This window comes from Thamnophis sirtalis, unplaced genomic scaffold (assembly GCF_051295495.1).
Source record: "Thamnophis sirtalis isolate CommonGarterSnake01/CBP01778 unplaced genomic scaffold, rThaSir2_p1.2 scaffold_11, whole genome shotgun sequence".
In the NCBI taxonomy this organism is placed as follows: Eukaryota; Metazoa; Chordata; class Lepidosauria; order Squamata; family Natricidae; genus Thamnophis; species Thamnophis sirtalis.
The window spans coordinates 3,559,653-3,580,684 of record NW_028261391.1 but is presented as its reverse complement, the minus strand read 5'-3'; the positions used below and the strand labels follow the sequence as shown (position 1 = coordinate 3,580,684).

Here is a 21,032-nt window from a genome sequence, read left to right as displayed (position 1 = left end):
TTGTGGACTTCAAGTTGAAGTCCACAAGTCTTAAAGTTGCCAAGTTTGGGAACCACTTGCCTTAAGACAAAAAAAATAAAATAAAAGAACGAAAAGGAAAAAAAAAAGGAAAAAAAACCCTTTTTAATCTTTGGCCTTGCCATTTCATACAAACCCACTACTTTATGGTACAGGCAAAAGTACATAGACACACACAAAATAAAATTGTTACTGGAATGCTCATTATAAATCTTGGACTTCTTTTTTTTTTGCATTTTTGAAATTATTATTATTTTTTTACAAGGTCTTTTTTTCTTCTCCTTTTGAGATCATGGTTTTTGGACACGGTCACACCACAAGTAAAGTCTAGATCTTTTTCGTTGTTGTTGTTGATTCATTTATAGGAACAAAGGAAAGAGAGAGAGAGAGAGAAAAAGAAAGCAAAGTACATTTCAAAAGCCCTTCCCCTCCTCCCACCCCCCCCCCTTTTGGTCAAATCGGAGATCGCGTTAAAAATGGCCGACCTCATCACAATATGTACAAAAATATAAAATGTAAATAAAAAATACAAACAAATTCTCCTTTTTTTAAAGTTACTTTTAAGAAATCAAGCTGGGGCCGTGAACTTTACGTTGGGGCGGGGAAGAAGGGGAGAGACTTGAGTCAACCACTCTCCCGCACCCCATTCACCCGTGTGACAGGGAAAGGAGGGGAGGAAGGAGGGAGGATTTTGGGGTTTGGGGGGGTTGTTTTTTACAAGTTGGGGGGGGGAAATGGCATCTCTACGCCCGGCGTCTTTTACTGGGGGGTGTTTTTTTTCCTTCCCATGTTTGTCTGCTCTACTTTATGACGGTGACCATTAGCAACGAGGGGGGACGTAATTTTTTTTTTCTTTTTGTAACAGAAAGTTTTCAAAGGTAAAAGCAGGTCACGCTGGCCTTTCTTTTTTTAAAAAAATTCTTTCCTCTTTTTTTTTTTTGTTTAAAAAAAAGTTGTTTCTCTTTCTATTATCCTAACTCCCCCTAGTCGTCTTCGTCGGTTTTCTGCTTTTTCGGATCCACGTCGTCGTCCTGAAAAGAAAAGGAAGGTGGGAAGGTGGTCAGAGAGACAGGGAGAAGAGGGGTTTCCACTATAACTTTGTTCCTTGCATCGTTACGATTTGTATTGTTTTATTTAGTTTCCTAGCATGAGTTATGTTTGATGGCTTATTTAGTATCCTGTGAGTGTCACTACATGTTGTACCTTGGGATTCACCGTGAATGTCTTTTTATGATAAATTATATCTAGGCTTGTGGGAATACCATCCCGAAAATACACCACTTGAGAGATGAAAAGAGATAACCACAATAAGAGAAAGGAAGAGGAGAGAGAAGAAAGGAAGGAAGAAGAAAGGAGAGGAAGGATGGAAGGGGCAGAACGAGAAGGAGAGAGGGTAGAGAGGGGAAGAAGAGAGGAGTAGGGGAGAGGTAAGGGAAGAAGGGAAGGGAAAGGAGGAAGGAAGAGGAAGGATGGAAGGGACAGGACGAGAAGGAGAGAGGGTAGAGAGGGGAAGAAGAGAGGAGTAGGGGAGAGGTAAGGGAAGAAGGGAAGGGAAAGGAGGAAGAAAGGAAGTAGAGAAGGGAGGGAGAAAAGAAAGGAAAAGAAGAGTTGTGATGATACAAAATAGATGCACGGGATGGTAAATAAAGCAACAAGTATAATTTAACTTTTTATATGGGGAAACAAATGCGTAAAAGTGATAAAATATAAATAAGAACTATAACTTATGTGAATGTTTACCTGTAACTGTGTGCAAGAGAATAAAAATAAAAACCTTTTAAAAAAAAGAATCTTTTTAGGATGACTAGGATCGTGATTTAACACTTATAGCTTTTGGTGTGTACATGGGAGAGCTCGGGCACCAAAAACGATGAAGCATTTTACATTCCTGTTATCGTTTGCTTTGCATTTCTGCGTTTCACGTGGCGATGAGCTAAGTGGAAAATGAGGAGCGGTAGAGATGGGGCTGAAACCTCCTCCTCCTGCCTTCTCTCGGGCGGGTTGACTCACCTCATCGTCCTCAGCTGCCCGCTTGCCAGTTGGACCTTCAGTCTCATCATCTTCATCGCCATCTTCTTCTTCGCCTAGAGAAGGAAGGAGTTTGATAAAAGAGTTCCTGGACCAGAGGTGGGTTCCTACCAGTTCGCACTGGTTCAGTAGAACCGGTTCGTCAAATCTACCAAACCGCTTAGAAGAGGTTCCACCAGTGGACCCAGAAAGCAGGCCACACCTACAGAAGAGGTTCCAACATTTTTTTTGAAACCCACCACTATCCTGGACCCAAACCAGCTTCTTCTGTTATCTGCATGCTTCCAGGCCCATCTCGGGCTTTCTCCAAACCTGTGTCCTCAAAGTGTGTGTCCCCACCTCTCCCCAGAGAAGAGACGGGCCAGGCTTATCTAAGCCAGCATCCTGTTTCCCGTCCTCGGGCCACACCAGGTGGCTACAGGAAGCTGCAAAGCTTGTTGGAAGGGAGTTCTTCCTGGGAAGGGTCTTTTGGGGGCGGGGGAGGCTTTCATTCAAAAGCGGAAAAAACCCCAGGACAAAAGAAATGTGTTGCTTTTCCAGAAACATTTCCGCTAGGAATTTTACCTGAAATTTATATATATAGAGAGAGAAACGGGAGAGTTCCATAACGTTTAAATGCTCAATATATCATCATACTAAATCCGGGGAAACAGTGTTAATAGGAACGCGGAAACGGTGGCAAAAGAGGAACGATGCGGCATAGAGACGCCTGTACCCAGATGACGCACTGCGTAAGGAAACATGGCGCACGCTTCTTGGTGTAACTAAAATAATAATAAAGTTCTTTTTTTTAAAAATGTGCTGCTTCTAGGGAAATGTAGAAACCATACAAGGCCTTCCAATCCGAGAGCCGTGTGTATATGTCAGACCCACAAGATTCAGACAGTGAGGAGTTTGGGGAGGAACATGGGCCAGTCCTGGAATCTGGGGAAGGGCCGTACGGCAGTTACCAGCTGCCTTCAGAGTCAGACATCAGTGAGGCAGAAGAACAGCTGGAGCCTGTTCCCAGTGTGTGCATGCGCAGAGTTGCCAGACGAAGGGAAGAGCTAAAGAACAGGGGTCGACTTGGGAGGAAGGCCACAGGGGGACGGTGAATGGCCCCTCCCAGAGGGAATAAAAGAGGAGCGACAGGGGAGTGGAGTTTGCAGGAGGCCATGAGTCCATTCCTGCATTTTTGCCAAAGCATTGCGGCATCTGAAAGATCTCGGCCTGGCCCCTCTCCAAGCCTGATAAAGGTCAGGAATTGGGAACTCTCTGGAAAGACGGTGGGAGAGGAAAGACTTGGCTGGAGAGGAACTCACTGTCAATTAAATAAAAGGGGTTTATCGGGACGAGGACTCGGCTTCGTGCTGCTTGGGGAAGCCTAGGTCAGAACACAACCTTCCCCAGTACGGTTCCTTTCCAAATACAGGCAAGTCCTCGACTTACGACCCCAATGGAGACCAAAATTTCCATTGCTAAGCGAGATAGTCGTTAAATGAATCCCACCCTCCCCTTTCACGACATTCCTCGCCACAGTTCTCGCGTGAATTTTGCTGCAGCTGTTCAAGTTCGGTGACAACTGTTGTAAAGTTCGACTCCGGTTTCTCCATTGGACTTTTTCTCCTCGGAAGGTCGAAAAACGGATCGGCACGACCGCGGGGCTGTTGCAACCGCTGTTAACTACGAGTTCAGTCTCCGCCGAGCCTCTGAATTTTGATCACATGACCACAGGGTGTGTGTGTGGCTGCAACGGCTGTTAAGCATGGAAGTCACACGTCTCTAATTTTCAGTGCCGTCATAACTCCACAAACGGTCACTAAGCAGACTGCTGTAAGCCAAGGACCAACTGTACCCAAACATCTTTTTTTTTTAAAAAAGCAGCTCCCCAAAATTAGGTTGTGTGGGAATACCGTGTTTTCCCGAAAATAAGACCCGGTCTTATTTTCGGGAAAACACAGTATTCCCACACAACCTAATTTTGGGGAGCCGTTTTAAAAAACCTATTAGGCTTGCGTATACACACAAGGGTCTTATTTTTTTCTTTTGAACCCCCCCCCTGAAATAAGTGCTTGGCCTTATTTTCGGGGAGGTCCTATTATTTTTGAGGTGCAGGAGGAGGAGAGCGTTGTCACCTCATGGCTGCTGGCGTGCTACAATATTTTTTGGGGAGGGCTTATTTTAGCGCATGCACTCCAAAGCCCGATTGGGCTTATTATCCAGGGAGGGTTTAATTTTCGGGGAAAACAGGAAGTTGTTGCTGAAGGCTTATCCGACGATTTCTACCACGCATGAAACGTGGTTACTCAATCCGTGTTCGTTTTTTTTCCCCTCCCGGATCCCAGCTGCTCAAATCCTTTGCAAAGGGGACGTTGAGTAAGAGTTAAGCTACTAAGCGTTGGAGACGGGAAGCCCTGCAACCAGTTCCTTCCAAGAACCGCGGGGCGAAGGCCTTCTTCGTGGGAAAGGCAGGCGGACGGATGGAGGCCTTCCAAGCAAGGCCACCCGAGGCCCCGGGGCGGCCAAGGGAGTCCCAGCCAAAACCATATTATTTCTGCATCTCTTCTCCACTATAAGCCTCTCTTTAATGAGGGAGGAGAGCCAGCACAAGCTTCCCAACCCTTTCCTTCCCAAACTCAGAGAGAAGGGGGGAGTGAAAGAGAAGAGAGGGGAGAGAGAGAGAGAGAAAATAGAAGCGAGGAAGGACAGAGAGAAAAGGGAGAGAGAGACAAGAGGGAGGAGAGGAAGACAGGAGGGAAAATAGAAGAGAGGAAGGACAGAGAGAGAAAAGAGAGAGACGAGAGGGAGGAGAGGAAGACAGGAGGGAAAATAGGATGGACAGAGAGTGAGGAGAGGAAAACAGGAAAGAAAACAGAAGAAAGAGAGAGAACAAACGGGAGAGACAAGAGGGAGGAGAGAAAGACAGGATGGAAAATAGAAGAGAGGAAGGACAGAGGGAAAAAGATAAGAGGGAGGAGAGGAAGACAGGATGGAAAATAGAAGAGAGGAAGGACAGAGAGAGAAAGACAAGAGGAGAGGAAGAGGAGAGAAAATAGGAGGGACAGAGAGAGCGAAAAGAGGGAGGAGAGGAAGACAAGAGAAAATAGAAGAGAGGAAGGTCAGAGGAGAGAGAAAAGGGAGAGAGAGGAGTGGGAAGAGAAGAAAGAAAAGGGGGAAAATCAGGAAGGCGGGGAGACAGAAGAGAAAGGAAAACAGAAAGGAGACAGGAGAGAGAAGGAGGGGTGGAAAGGAGAGAGGGAAGAGGAGAAAAAGACAGATGGAGGGGAGGAGGCAGAAGACAGAGAGAGGGAAGAGAAGAGAGGGGAGAGAGAGAAAAGGGAGAGAGAGAGAAGGAAAGAGGAAGAAAAAAAATAGAGAGAAGTGGAACTGAACGCCACTTGATTCAAGAAAGGATGGGGGGAAAAAGCACAGACACCCCAAAATCAGACGGAGAGGAAGATCTCCCCCCACCAGAGTTTCCAAGCCCCAGAACTGGGTGGGGAAGGCACTAAGGCTCTGGGTATTTAAACCAATGGGCTTGGCTGACCCTTCCAGGACAGGCCAATAATCTGGTTTAAGTGGCCTTGGGATCGGCAGGAGATTTGGGTCACCCGAGAATAACTTTTTTCACCGCCCCGCCTCGCAAGATTAGCGTCTTCAATATCTTGGCACGCAAAGCCAATCCTGAGAAGGGAGGGGGGGAGCAGCAGCCCAGACCCACCGAGGGGGTGGTGGGGAGGGGCTGGCAATGCAAGGCATCCCACCACCCCTCCCCACCCCCCCGTCCTTCCTCCTCCGCCTCCATCATCAGCGGGCAGCGTATCTAGGCAACGATCCCCACCCGGCAACCGAGATGCTAGAAAAAAAAACAATACCCGGAGATGCCAGAGGATCGATGGCGATTCGACCGGAGCCAAATCGGAGCCAGCCATCTTTCGGAGCCCTGGCAGAGCCGCCTCCTTGACGGGCAGCAGGGTCGGCTTAGCAGCTGGCATTTCGTGGGCGTCTTCCAGCTGGCACCGAAGCCATTGACGGGGGGAGCGCAGCCAAGCCAAGGGAGGAAACGTCCGCCGGGCAACGGCTGGGCGCTTGGAGCTCGAAATATTTGCAGCTTTTTCCAACCTGTGGCATCCAGAAAAAGAGACCCCCGCCGTGCTATAGTCCTCGACTTACAAACAGCTCACTTAGTGACCACTGGGATTTACGACGGCACTGGAAAAAAATGGACTTAGCACCGTCGCGGCGTCCACGTGATCGAGCGTTGGCTGCTTGGCAACGGACCCATATTTATGACGGACACGGAATCCCCTTTTGCGACCTCCGGACAACGCCGGATCCGCTTAACCTTGTGACTAGCTTTTTAGAAACACAGTGATTCACTTCACCGCCGTTAGCAAGGGAAGCTGATAAACTGAGGTAAAATTCGCTGAATAAATGTTTCACCCAGCGACGGAACTTCAGGGCTCGAGGATGGTCGTAAGTTGAGGACGACCTGTAGGGGGGAAATGCCACGCGAAGGACATTCTCTCCCCCCCCCAGGGCACAAAAGGCTGGAGTTGCCCCTCAAGGCGAAGGCAGTGTCGTCGTTTTATCCCGCGGTGGGGAACGACGTACCTTTTCATTTTTTAAAACTCTTTTCGACCCATGAAAGATTGAAGCCGAAAACACCCAAATGGAAGATTGCAAAATTGCCGGGAGAATTCTGCCAAACAGATGTTTCCCTCACCTGCACACCAGCACTTTGCAAATACAGGCCTGCATGATCCTACTGGCAAAAAAACCCCACCCAATTAACAACTTTGGAGTAGTCCTCGACTTACAACCGTTCCATTAGTGACCGGTTCCAAGTTACGACGGCCCTGGGGAAAAAAAGGGTGATCTAGGACCGGTTTTCTCAGTTACAATGGTTGCAGTCACCTGATCAAAAGTTCAAGCCCTTGGCAACTGGCTCGTATTTATGACGGTTGCAGCGTCCCAAGTCAGAGGATCCTTTCTTGCGACGTTTTGAGGGGCAGAGCCCGTGTGTGTGTGTGTGTGTGTGTGTGTGTGTGTGTGTGTGGGTGTGTGTCTGCGCACCAGATTCGCTTTAACAACCGGCTGGACTCATATAACAACTGCAGCAATCCGCTTCAGCTCCCGGGGATGCTAATTTAAGCACTGCAGCGATCCACTTAACAACGGTGGCAAGGAAGGTCGTCACGTGGGAGAAAACTCACTTTTAACAAACACCTCGTTTAGCAATAGGGGAAAAAAAGCCCAATTGTCATCATTTTAGCTGCTTTTTTTTCCCTAGACTTTTTGGTCTGGAAAACTTGTTCTTTTATTTAACACAAACCATCTCAGCTTCTGAACGGGCTCCTTAAGCCAGAACAGAGTTTTTCATTTTGCCTTTTATTGATCTTAACTGCATCTGCTTTTATCGGCACTGAAATTTTAACGGGTTTTATGGATAATTGCCCAGACAGGTCTGGCTTATGGAGTGGTTTTTTTTTTTAAAAAAATCTAATAAATGTTCAACTCCAACAGAAGCTCCAGAATTGAGGCTTTCTCAGTGCCGGAAGGCAAACAGTTGAGAAGAGAATGGCAAATTATTTATGTCTGTGTGTGTGTTTGTTTTTTATTTGTGCTGATAAATAAATAAAGGGAGACTAGTATAGATCTATTTCAAGCTATTTAGCTCTCATCAGCTAGCCATACCCTTACTGGGATTTGAACCTGGGCTATATTACATACTAGGCAGACATCTTAGCCATTAGGCCACAGGCTCTTATCCGTTAGCTTTCTCCAATAATTGGGGCTTACCAGGGGTTGTAAAAATCTAATAGATACCTTTCACCCTGGCTTCGCTGATAACGGAGATATATATATATATATATATATATATATATATATATATATATATATATATATATATATATATATATATATATATGATATATGATATATGATATATATATATGTGTGTGTGTGTGTGTGTGTGTGTTTTATTTGTGCTGATAAATAAATAAAGGGAGACTAGTATAGATCATATACTAGTATATACTACTGATCTATACTAGTCTCCCTTTATTTATCAGCACAAATAAAACACAAATCTAACAAAGGCAACAGTAAAAATATTGGGTTTCTGTCGTGATGGACTCTTGTGACGAGCCGATTGACAGATGATGGAAGCAGTTAGCTTCCTCCCATAATTGGGGCTTACCAGGGGTTGTGACACTAAATATATATAGGCAAACTACCTATCTCATATATATAGAAGAGCCAAGGTGGCGCAGTGGTTAAATGCAGCACTGCAGGCTACTGCTAGATCAGCAGGTCAGCGGTTCAAATCTCACCGGCTCAGGGTTGACTCAGCCTTCCATCCTTCCGAGGTATATATATGAGATAGGTAGTTTGCCTTACTGGTTAAGGCCTAGAAATCAGGAGATGTTGAGTTCTAGTTTCGTTTTACGCAAGGAAGGCCGGCTGGGTGACTTTGGGCCAATCACCAGGAGACGGCGAGTTCTAGTTTCTGCCTTAGCCTTCTGAAAGCCAGCTGGGTGACTTTGGGCCAATCATCATCAAAGAGATAATAAATTCTAATCCGGCTATTCACGTGAAAGCCAGCCAATTGGATTGATGTTGAGCCAATTACTGGGAGACGGTGAGTTCTAGTCCCACCTTAGGCTGGGAAGCCAGCTGGGTTCTCATCATTGTCTCAGCCTTGTTGTAGGAAGACAACAGAAGAACGAAGGTGTTTGTGTGTATTTATGAAAATAATAAATGTGGGACCCAAAGGTGCTTTTTCAAGAGGAAATTTGCCAGTTGCCCCGAAAAGAGAAAAAAAAAAAGAACTTTTGGAAAAACTATAACCTGGACGACTGACGATCTTTGTAGACAAACGTGGGATAAATAAATAAAATAAAAAAACTTTTCTTTTCAAGAGATTCCTGGTTGGAATGAGAGCACCGATGGATTGAAAGAGACGGGAGATATAAGCTTGCATGTCGCCATGGTTAGTCTCAACCTACCAGCTGCAATCAGGGTTAGAAGAAAAGGTTAAAAAAGTAAACTCCGTTTAAAAGGAGGCAAGAGATTTAACAGAATAAAAGGAGAAGGTTCCCCTCGCATATACGTGCTAGTCGTTCCCGACTCTAGGGGGCGCTGCTCATCTCCGTTTCAAAGCCGAAGAGCCGGCGCTGTCCGAAGACGTCTCCGTGGTCATGTGGCCGGCATGACTCAATGCCGAAGGCGCACGGAACGCTGTTCCCTTCCCACCAAAGGTGGTTCCTATTTTTCTACTTGCATTTTTTACGTGCTTTCGAACTGCTAGGTTGGCAGAAGCTGGGACAGGTATCGGGAGCTCATCCCGTTACGCAACGCTAGGGATTCGAACCGCCGACCTTCTGATCGACAAGCTCAGCGTCTTAGCCACTGAGCCACCTTAGGTTGGGTTATGTAGTGCTTTATATGTGAGAGCCCAGTTTGGCTTTGTGATTAAAACACCAGTGTAGAAACCAGGAGATGGTGAATATCTTATGGAGATGCTCGGTCCTCCATGTCATTTAAGAGGATAGTTCCTATTAATCCCCCCCATCCCCCAAGTGGTTGCACCTGGAGACTTCTGTGAATTCCAGTTCTTGGCACCCGTTGTGCAAATGCACACACAATCCTACTTAGCAGCTTTCCCTATGCTGAGATCACTCCCCCCTTGGTGTGTAAAAACACGAAATCGACGTGCTCCTCGTGCGCTGTGCAGAAGCGGCCACCAGGGGGAGCCGCACACCCCTCCACACTTCCCACCAAGCGCTAAAGGCTACTAAAATCTTCTCCAACCAGGCGCCCCTTCCATTTGCATAGACTACATTTCCCAAAGGGGAGGGGGGGAGAAGAGTGGTGGCGTGGAATTTACCGTCACCTTCTTCCTCATCCTCCTCTTCGTCGCCGACCTCTTCCTCTTCGTCGTCTACCTCGTTGTCCGCCTCCTGCTCGCCGTTTTCCTCGTTCGCCTTCGCGGAAACGAAGCACACTTTTAAAAAAAATTTAAAAAAAACCAAAACGGGGAGCCTACCAACCCCCCCTCCCCACTTCACAACCAACCCCCCCCCCGGGACTTAATAGGCCCTGGCAGAACCCTGTGGCCTGTAGCAAAGGCGCCACGGTGTCCCCATAGCTGTGACCAAAGTAAGAATTGTCATTTACAAGGGTGGTTCGCGGAAACTAAAAGGGAGCACAAGGAGGGGGATACAACTTTGCTAAGAGACCCTCACCCCTTCCCCCCAAGTTTCTGTAACACACCTGCCTATTGCATGTCAACTGGGCAACTTGACGACCTGTGGACTTCAACTCCCAGAATTCCTCAGCCAGCTATGCTGGCTGAGGAATTCTGGGAATTGAAGTCCACAGGTCTATGCTGGCTGAGGAATTCTGGGAATTGAAGTCCACAGGTCTATGCTGGCTGAGGAATTCTGGGAATTGAAGTCCACAGGTCTATGCTGGCTGAGGAATTCTGGGAATTGAAGTCCACAGGTCTATGCTGGCTGAGGAATTCTGGGAGTTTAAGTCCACAGGTCTATGCTTGCTGAGGAATTCTGGGAGTTTAAGTCCACAGGTCGTCAAGTTGCCAAAGTTGGAGACCTCTGATCTTATTGTCTCTACACCCAATGACTGATTCAGGAATTCTGGGAGTTGAAGTCCACAAGTTATAAAAAGGTCGTGTGTCCCCCCCCCCCTCCCTTGCTCAGCATCATAAATTGGCTGGGGAATTCTGGGCGTTGAAGTCAGCACACACGTCTTCAAGGGACTGCGATTAAGATCCACTACTTTCTACTCCCTGTTATCGATAAAATAATTCGAAATATGGGCCGGCGTTCCTTCCTTACAGGAAAGGAACTAAATATCATGGGGTTCACATACATCCTCCAAAACAGAATAACAAGAGTTGGAAGGGGCCTTGGAGGTCTTCTAGTCCAACCCCCTGCCTAGGCAGGAAACCCTACACCACTTCAGACAAATGTTTGTCCAACATCTTAAAAAACTTCCAGTGTTGGAGCATTTACAACTTCTGGAGGCAATTTCTGTTCTACTGGTTAATTGTTCTCACTGTCAAGAAATTTCTCCTTAGTTCTAAGTTGCTTCTCTCCTTGATTAGTTTCCACCCATTGCTTCTTGTTTTACCCTCAGGTGCCTTGGAGAATAGTTTGACTCCCTCTTCTTTGTGGAAACCCCTGAGATATTGGAAGTCTGCTATCATGTCTCCCCTAAGTCCTTTTCGCTAAATTAAACCAAGCAGATTTGCCATAGAAAAGAACATGCTAATTCAGATTATTAAACTCTTAATGGTTTAGGCTTAGGATCCCAGCCCGAACGGCCCAAGTTATATCAATCATACCTGGGAGGGGTTGTGTGAGTCGGGAAGCAAGTGAAGTCTCACAGCAGGACCGAGCAGTTTTAAAAAAAAAAAAACTTTGCAAAAAGTTTCTCCTACTTAGGAAAATTCAATCTGAGTTCGCCGGCTTCTTCTTCCAAGTTCCATTCCAATTCAATTATTCCATGTTCCTGTCAACTGCCCCCCCCCATCCTCCCCCAATTTCATCCCAGCCGAGATACTTACGGCATTGCCGTTGGGGGCTTCCTTGCCGTTTTCTGTTTCTTCGACAACTTCCTTCTTTTCTTTCAAATCCTTAAAAGGGGCAAAACAAAAAGACAGAAACCAGAGTGAATCATTGGGATTCCAGCCTCCTTGACATTATTGGCGCAAATTCCCAGGCAGGGAGAATGACAAGACAACCCTTTTCCCTCCCTCCTTTTTTTGGGGGGGGGGGAACAAAACATACACAAGTTTCGAGTTTTATTAAAACTCGAAAAATCTATTAAAAACTCGGAAAACAAACACAAGACAGACAACTAACTACTACATAGGAATGGAGACTTTTACATTTCGGCTTCCTTTGCAGCCCCCAATTTCGTTCAATACAGCCAACACGAACCTCTCCAAGAAAGGAGATTAGGTAAAGGTTCTCCTCGCACATATGTGCTAGTCGTTCCCGACTCTAAGGGGCGGTGCTCATCTCCATTTCAAAGCCCAAGAGCCAGCGCTGTCCGAAGACGTCTCCGTGGTCATGTGGCCGGCAGGACTAAACACCGAAGGCTCACGGAACGCCGTTCCCTTCCCACCAAAGGTGCCTCCTATTTTTTCTACTTGCATTTTTTAACATGCTTTCGAACTGCTAGGTTGGCAGAAGCTGGGACAAGTCACGGGAGCTCCCTCCGTTACGCGGCGCTAGGGATTCGAACTGCGGACCTTTCTGATCCGCAAGCTTAGCGTCTTCACCGCTGAAGCCACCGCATCCCACAGAGGGGATTAACCGGACTCAAAACTCTTCCCGAGGCAAAGTGTGTTTTGTTATGCGTTTTTATTCACTTTATTTTCATTTTCAAAGGCCTCTCCATCTGCTTCCCTCTCCCTACAAGTGAGCGTGCAATTCCTTGGCGAGGAAGTTTGACCTGCCACTAAACAACTAACCCCCCCCTTCCTAAAAAAAACCCTTGCATTGTTGTGTCTTGGCGTGTTCCGAGCTGCGAAGGCGAAGGGCACGCTACAGATTTACGAAACACAGCCTTCCCCCGGTTCCCCCACCGGAAAAGGGGAGGGAGCCTTCGTATAAACACACAATTCAGCGAGAAGACACACTCCTGGCTGGCCTGCGGAGGGAAAAACAAGATGCCCAGAGGCGGGCATGGCAAGGAATAAGGAAGTCCCCTTTTTCTCTTCCCACAGATTATTAAGACGAGCAGCTTCCTTAAACCTCTCAGGGCAGCACGGAACAGCTTCCAGCCAAACCCAAACCCGATTAGCAGCTTTAGACCACGCTACACCCCCCCCCAAAAAAATACAGCTCACAGATCTTAGCTGCCACGTGCCTCAAAACTGTGGCCAAAAGTGGGACCCCAGGATCAGGAATTCACTTTAAAAAAACGCCAACTGAATCTACTTTTTCCATCTTGAATGGTTGCAAAAACTGGGTTGAATTGTGGCAGTCTTTCCAGTAAAGGTTCCCCTCGCACATATTTGCTGGTTGTTCCCGACTCTAGGGGGCCGGTGCTCATCTCCCTTTTCAAAGCTGAAGAGCCAGCGCTGTCCGAAGACGTCTCCGTGGTCATGTGGCCGGCATGACTAAACACCGAAGGTGCACAGAATGCTGTGACCTTCCCCACCAAAGGTGGTCCCTGTTTTTTCTACTTGCATTTTTTAACGTGCTTTCGAACTGCTAGGTTGGCAGAAGCTGGGACAAGTGACGGGAGCTCGCTCCATTATGTGGCACTAGGGATTCAAACCGCATTCTGATCGACAAGCTCAGCATCTTAGCCACCGCATGCCTAATTCCTAGATACCCCTTCTGAAAAAAAGCAAAAAAAAACCGGCTTTGCTCTGGGGTAGGGAAAGCAGCAAAATTGGTCGGAAAAGGAACCGGATTTCCTAACTTTGAACTCTTTACTCTCGTGTCAAGGGAGAGGGTGGTTTTATCCCAAGCGATCTGCCTTTGATGCAGAGGCCATCAAAGCCGTGATTGCCGCCTCCAACGCCATTCCAAGATCACAATTCCCCCCCCCCCTTTCTCTTTTTCCCTAGACAGCATCTCCTAGAAAATCACCCACCACAGAGCCTGCAGCTTACAAGCAACAACACGTTTGAAGTCAAATGTTTACGTCTTTGACAAGATCCTGATAAGAGTTCCCTGTAATTATAAGCCTGGGAAAAGCTGTTTACTGCTTTAAGGCCAGCTACAACAGCCACAAACGTCCTAACGTTTTGATCTAGGCAGGGCAAAAACAAGATGCATATTTGCAGTAAAAAGAACACAGAACAAAGGCCAGGTCCGGCATTGTGTATATCATAAGAGGCACCATGTTTTATTAATAGCCCCCATCAATACAGAAGCCAGTTCTGAAGAATACCATTTACTAACAAGAGATTACAGGCAGTAGAACAGAAGGCATAATAAGGACATACAACCCCAATAGGATTGCAGCTTTTAGCCAAAAACCACACACACTGCCAAATGTGCATTGATGCACCAGTTATTAACTCAGGCATTCTTAAGTGCTTCTGTCGGCAAGTATGTGTGTGTTTGTGTGGGTGTCTTGTTTTATTTTGGCTTCGTTTTTCAAAGCTTTTACTTTGCTTTTCAAATGCCCATTAAAATAAAAACAAAAACACCCGAGCTTGCAGTAACAATATCCTCCTTCCTGCAGGGGGCGCAAGAGGGAGAGGGGAGGCCCATCGCCCGGCGGGCAAGGAAGGCCATGCGCTCTGGCCAATTCAAACCTGCGCGCCACAGTTGGCGCCACTTCGATTGGCCAGCCGGCCCTAACCTCCCTAGGCACGCCGGGGCGCGTAGTTCTTTCCGAGCGGGAGAGCGCGCAGTCAAGGGGGGAAAGCGGCCGGCGAGAGAACTACGACTCCCAGGAGGCGCCGCGCGCGGGCGAGAGGATAGGGTGGGGGGGGGGGAAGAGACCGGAGCAGCAGAGAAAGCGGCACGTGGTGGGGCGGCTTTTGGCTTTTACCGCTCGCTCGCTGTTTACTGCGGCCCGCAGACAGCCGGGGGCGGCGCTGGAGAGAAGAGCCGCCGCCCGCCTGGAAATCAATCTCAAGCTCGTAAATGCATTTTAATGCCCAGATGCCGGGAGGAGCGAGAGGGAAAGAAAAAAAAAGCAGCGCAAGGCTTTCCCAGGACTGGGAATAAGATAAGATAGAAAGTGGGGGGGGGGGGGAGTCGATACGTCCGCCCCCCAATAAGGGTTTCCCCAAGGGGAGATCCCCGATCCCCCTTGCCCTCCCCGTCGAGATCCCCCCTCCGCAGGTGGTGGCGCCCGCTTTTGCAACCTGCCCCAACGGTGACCCTTTTGCGGGAACAAAAAGCCCCCTCCCACAATATCTCCCCCCCCTCCCCTCTAGGATTCTTTGATGGGTCCCGGACGATCGGCGTCGAGGAGGGGGGTTCCCGGCCGCCCCTTCCCACTGAAAAAGGGGGCCGGAATTGCGAAGCCCTCCCTCCCTCGGGCATCCCCGAGACTAACCAGACCGCGACCCCCCCCCCCCGTCAAGGGCTTCCACCCACCCACCCAGGCGTCCGGCATCCAACAACGACGGCTGTCGCTACATTGTATCACTCTCCCGCGAAAGGGAAAGGTGCCCTACGAGGGGTGGGGGACGGGGAAACGGACCGGAACGAAGCCCTCTTTCCCTTTCGCACCGTCTGCTTTTCGAGGAAGGGGCTTCCCGAAAGCGCAGCATCGCCCGGCTGGCTCCGCGCAGCCCGAATCGGACGAGGGGGGGGGGGTTCCGTGTCTTTCCTCCCACCCCACCAGTTCCTCCTCCGTCGGGACGCGCGAGTTCAACCGGGCAGCTTCCAATCCGCCTTCCGACGTCTCCGCTTATCCTCCCACCCCCCCACGACGTCGGAACTCCGAGGAAAAGCAGGGTTAGGGGCCATCCGAGTTCAAAGGGGGGCGCCCCAACTTTAGGAAGGAAGTGGGGGGCAGAAGGAACCGCGAAAGATCCCCCGTTTTTTTCTCTCCCGAGTCCCGATTCAGCCCTCGGAGCCCCGTCGGGGGTCGCCTTGGCTCCCTTTCCGTGGGAAAAGGGTTTTTTCTTGGGACCGGAGCGATCGCCCCGTGGAAAGGCACCGGGAAACAGCCGCAGCCGCGACGCGCTCTGCCTGCTGTAAACAAAGAAGCGCGCCGGCCGGGCAGAGCCCTCGGATCGCCCTGTTCCGACGACCGGGCAGAGCCTTTTCCAGGGCTCTCCTTCCCCTCCCCACCGCCTCTCCTCCTCCTCCTCCTGCCAAACCGCTTCCGATCGTCTCCCGGGCCAGCGGGGGTCGCCGAGCGGTTTCCGCGCAATTAGCCCCGGCCAATTAGGGTAACGAGGGAAGGGGGGACGGACGCGCACAGACACGCTCCGCTGGCACCCCAAGGGGGGTAAAGTAAGGCAGGTAGCGAGGGAAGGAGGAGATGGGAAGCCGAAGCCGCGCTCCGGTTCAGGTGCGCGGCAAAAGGAGCCAAGCCGGCGCCTGCGATCGTCGCCCTCCAGCCCGGCCTCTCTCCCTCCCTTTGCCCGGCTCGCCTCCGGTTCTTCCACCCGCCGGGCACAATAGCTTTGAAGTTGGCCGCGTCTGTCAAAGACCCCCCCCTCCCTCTCAGCCGCTTCTTCTTTTTTCAATAGGCAAAGCGGTGCCCGTCGATCCGAGCCTGGCAGAGGGTAAGGGGGGGGGGAGGATTAAAAGCCCGGGACGGTCCGTGAAACCACCTGCCTTGCCCACCTTCCAAGGGGTTTCCGGGCTGGGGAGGGGGGGAGAAGGAGAAGAAGGGAAGGCTTTCCCCCACCCCAAACACCACCCCCCTCTTCCCCGATCCACGCCAAGGATGCCAGGCCGGCGAAGGTGAAAAGAAGCCGGGCAAAACGCCGCTGGGCAAACAAAGGGAGGAGGAAGCCGAGCGGAGACACACACGAGTGCAACGCCGCCGCTGCCGCGCGTTGCAGGGAAGCGAAAGCGCAAGGAAAGGCATTGCACACGCGCGCGTGCAAGACACACACACACAAAAAAAAAACCCGCGCGGATTTTCCACGGGAGGGGGAAAAAAGCCGGAATGGCATCGAAGAAAGCCGGGGGGGGGGAGGATTTGCAAAGCATCCGATCCGACGGCAGGGAAGCCCCCTCTTCCCCCGGGCTTACCTTGGTGGAGATCTCGGAGCTGGTGTCCACGGCTGTGTCTGACATGGCTGGAACGGCGGGGGAGGACGGGGGGAAAGAACCGTGCGGCGGCGGCGGCGGAGCTGAGGAAAAGCCCGCGACTGTACAAAAAAAAAAGGCGCCGGCAGAGATCCGAGGGCGCGTACGGAGCGGCTTGGCTCGCCAAAGGCGGAGGAAGAGGAGGCTGGCAGGAGGAAGAGGAGGATGGGGGATGAAGAGCGAAGCCCCGCGACGACTTAGCGCAGCCCGACGAACCCGGGGGCAGGAACAATGCAAAGATGGCTTTGGATGCCAGTGGAGGGCTCACGCGGTGCCGCCGCCTTTTATATAGGGGAGTGGGCGGCGCGCGCCTCCCCTCGCCGGCCCCGATTGGGCGGCCCTGGAGAAGCCGAGCGCGCCCATTGGGCGAGCGGCCGGACAATGGGGCAAGGCTGCTGACGGGCCGTCGGGGGGCCGCTTTGCGCCCTCCCTTCCTTCCCTCCCCGCGCAAAGAGAAGGGGAGGGCGGGGGAGGCGGCTTGCAAAACCCCCGCGCGCAGGAGGGAGGCGCTGCGAAAGGCCGCGCAGCCGAAGAGAGAGAGAGAGAGGGAGGAGAAGAGCTGCCCCCGCTTCTCTTGCATGGACGGGGGAGGGTTGGGGTGTGTGTGTGTTTTTCCAAGGGCGCATGCGCAACACCGAGAGTATTGTTGGATCGCGCGGGGCGCCCGCAGACGGAGCGAACCGTCCGGCCAAGGTCGAGCTGGAGGCCGTCTCCGAATAGGCTCTCGCCTCATTCATTCCGGCAGCCCCCTTTGAAGTTGCAAAGCCGCCGTTCGCAGGCTGTGCACCGTTCCCCTCGACGGCCGGGTGCGCGATCCTACGGGCGGACCCGTCGAGGAATACGCGCGCACTCCCAGCTTGAAAACATCCCCCCTCCCAACTCTTGCGCATGCGCGCCGGCGAGAAAAGGAGAGAGAGAGAGAGAGGACTCGCGCGGCCCCGACGGGCGCCCGCGAGTGTTACACGTGGGAACACGCTCGCTTGCGTGTTCATGGCAGGGGAGGGGGTTTAACTCCCTGCTCGCTCCCCCCCTTTTTTTGCAAAGAAGGCTGACCCGATTCGCTTTCTCCAGCTTTGTAGAGTGAACCCGCCCCCGTCCCCAAAAGGCCAAAAAAAGCCCTTGCAAAGCTGAACACGCGTTTCTTCCCCTACTCTCACTCTCCCTCCCCCCCGTCGAGGAATCTTATCTAGCCAAGCAAAACCGGCGGGACGGTGGTTCTCTCCGCCTCCCTCCCCCCCGCCCTGTTAAGTTTGCAAAGGTCGTTAAACGCTTGCAATTGCACCGTTGCAAAAAAAGAACAAAAGGGGGAGCGGCATTGCACCGCATTCCCCCCCCCCCAAAAGTCCAAAGCTACGACGGATCGTCGTCGTCCCCCGGGCATCTTAAGCTTGCAAAAAGGCCCGGTCGTTAAACGCTTCCAATTGCACCGTTGCAAAAAAAGAGGGGGGGGATTGCACAGTAGCCCCCCCACGCTCCTCCGGCCCGCCCCCCCAAAAAGCCAGCCCAAATCTACGACGGGTTACCCTCCCCCCCCCCTTACGGGCATGTTAGCTTGCAAAGAGAATCGGTCGTTAACTGCAATTGCATCGTTGCAAAAGGAAAAAAGGGGGGGCATTGCACAGCAGCCCCCCCCCAAAAAACCGTCCAAAGCTACGAAGGGTTTTCTCCCCCCCCTTCCGTATGGTAGCTTTTGCAAAGAGACTCGGTCGTTAAACGCTTGCAATTGTACCATTGCAAAAAAGGGGGGAGCATTGCACAGCAGCCCCCCAACCTCTTCCAGCCCACCCCACAAAAAAAGTCCAAAACTACGACTGGTCTCCCCCCCTCCCAAAAAAAAGGTTGCTTACGAAGTTGGGTGGTTTGTAAAGCGCGGGGGGGTTGCATTTCGGGGAGGGGGCGTCTCACAACCCCCCCAACCCAGAGATTCCAACCCCCACCGGGATGCAAAGGGGGGAAATGTGCTCGCTTTGCTCTCCCCCCCCCTTGCCATAATAACCAATGGAGGCGGCGGAAAAGGGCAAGACTTGCCACACTTAAGATGGCGCCGGGCGCCCTTGCCTGGGGTGCCAGTCGGTGCCGTCGCGTAGCCGAGCTGTCTAACGGGCCGCATCCCGTGCAGACGACTTCTCCGCGGCTACCCACATCTACTTTTCGAGGTCCCCGGTCCGGGACCGTCTCTAAAGAAACTTCACCTTGCCTCGGTGGATCTTGCTTTTTTTTTTGGTGCCACACTCAAGATGGCTGCCGCCGAGTTCGTCCGCTTCTGGCTCACGGAAGGCGGGACGCCGAACTCCGGCGGTGCTCATTCGCCAGGAGGGCCGAGCGAACACAATGTTGACGCTTTGCGGCGGGCCATTGGACGCGGCGGCTGTCAGTCGCGGTTAAAAGTGTGGGGGAAAACCGGGACGCCCGGATAAGGGACTCTGGATGGAACGGAGTCAGCTTGGTTGAAAGTTGCTGTTGGTCGCCGAAGTCGCATTTTTACACGCGGGTGACTTAAAAAATGCGGCGCTGAGTTCAGGAGCTCGCATTGCAGAGCCCACGTTAACGACTTTTTGCAGAGTTTCTGATTTTGCAAAAGTTTGCAAAAAATATATAAGTTCCACCTTTAAAGTCCCCGACGATCACGGGAGGCTCCTTAGTTATTTATGTGTTTTATTTTTTTTTCGCGCAGTGTGCGATCTCTTAAAATGGGAAGGGTCTCTCGAGGCCATCCATCCCCACCCCTTTCTTGGTGCAGACATCTAAACGGAAGCAAGGCCAGGAAGCCTCTCATTGACTGTCCCATGATCAGGGAGTCCTTTCGCCTCTCTGGTCCTGAGTTCAGATCCCACGTCACAACTTTTGTGTAATTGTTGTTTTGTGTAATGCAGAGTGTCCTATCGGTAGTCCTCCACTTAAGTTCGGTTAGCGGTGGTTCAAAGTCGCCATGGCACTGAAAAACAGGACTTACGACCATTTCTCATAGTTATGACCTGTGCAGCATTCCCCATGATCGTGGCATCAGATACTTGGCAACTGATTCATATTTGCTGTGTCCCGGGCTCACCTGATCCCCTTTTGCGACCCATAGGACAAGCAAAGTCAGCGGGGAAGCTGGATTCACTTAACAATCATGTGACTCACTTAACAACCGCAGTGATTTGCTAAAAAACTGTGGCAAAAAAGGTCACAAAATAGAGCAAAATTCACTTAACCGCCGTCTCAGTTAACAACGGAAAATTTGGCTTCAGTTTGTGGTCGTAAGTCAAGGACTAATTGTACTGTCCCATAAACTTGGGTTTGTGCAAAGCCCCAAACCGGAAGCATGTAACTAAAGTGATTTCAAAGCACTTTTAACATGCATGTTCATCTGGGATGTCTCTTGCCCGGTTACAGCACAGCAGGCTAATCAAGGCTTAAAGCAGGTTTAATTCAGGGTTGAGCATTTCATGAGAAGTTAACCATGATTGCAGTCTTCGGTTGTTGTGTGAACCGGGCGTTGTGTCAAACTTTAATGGTGTTTGGATATCTCATGTTTAAGTATAGTGTGCGGGAGAGTCAAAAAAAAGTGATTGACATTTTCACTGGTGTGGTAGGATACACATAAGGAGAGATGGGGGCTTTAATTACGTGATCTTGATTTTTTTTTTTGAACCCTAAGCAGGGGTGGGATTCAGCCGTTTCAGACCAGTTCAGACGAACTGGTAGTTATGGCCAGCCGGTCGGTCGCTATCCTGTCCTATATAATTGCCGTGTTTTTAACGCATTGTGCATGTGTGCAATGCGTTCTCGCCAGCGAAGCTATCCTGTCTTATACAATCGCTGTGTTTCTGACGCAGAGCACATGCGCACAAGGTATGCACGCATGTGAAGCTATCCCATCCTATACAATCGCTGTTTTTGACACAGCGTGCATATGTGCAAGCCACGCGCGAGAGAGCGAAGCTATCCCATCCTATACAATTGCTGTGTGTCTGACGCAGCCCGCGTTTCGATTACGGGCAAACCAGTTGTTAAATTATGTTTAGCCCACTTTTGACCCTAAGCCCCCTGGCTCTTTTCACCAGGCCAGCTATGGGGCGATGGTCCCAAAAGTCAGAATGGCAAGTGCAACAGAGGAAACTTTCACAGGTGTGAAGATGCCACCTTTTTCCATGCCCCTCCTCTTTTTACGCAGGCGTGTTAACACCCCATTCCTGAGGGTGTGCATTGTGTTACTAGTTTAGTCCTTATCAAGGGACAGTGTCA

The 21,032-nt window shown here is 50.6% G+C and overlaps 2 protein-coding genes across 3 annotated transcripts in view; one reads left to right on the top strand and one right to left on the bottom strand.

Annotated features, from left to right (window-relative positions):
• Window positions 1-103: 103 nt before the first annotated feature.
• On the bottom strand, window positions 104-17,067 carry LOC106538168 (prothymosin alpha). 2 transcript variants are annotated; one of them, XM_014052600.2, is made up of 5 exons: window positions 16,746-17,067; window positions 11,621-11,689; window positions 9,926-10,016; window positions 2,029-2,102; window positions 104-1,049 (listed from the first exon to the last, which is right to left on the bottom strand). In XM_014052600.2, the coding sequence occupies exons 1-5, from the start codon at window positions 16,788-16,790 to the stop codon at window positions 1,002-1,004; spliced, it is 327 nt and encodes a 108-aa protein (XP_013908075.1). In that variant the 5' UTR covers window positions 16,791-17,067; the 3' UTR covers window positions 104-1,001. The 2 variants fall into 2 exon arrangements, with proteins under 2 accessions (XP_013908075.1, XP_013908073.1); XM_014052598.2 differs by having other exon boundaries at window positions 9,920-10,016; window positions 16,746-17,061.
• Window positions 17,068-19,039: 1,972 nt separating this feature from the next.
• Window positions 19,040-21,032, top strand: part of LOC148043438 (retinal rod rhodopsin-sensitive cGMP 3',5'-cyclic phosphodiesterase subunit delta-like) — a 9,671-nt gene continuing 7,678 nt past the window's right edge. Inside the window, exon 1 of the mRNA XM_087726034.1 lies at window positions 19,040-19,172. Coding sequence (XP_087582160.1) covers window positions 19,040-19,172 — 133 coding nt within the window. The remainder of the gene's footprint in view (window positions 19,173-21,032) is intronic.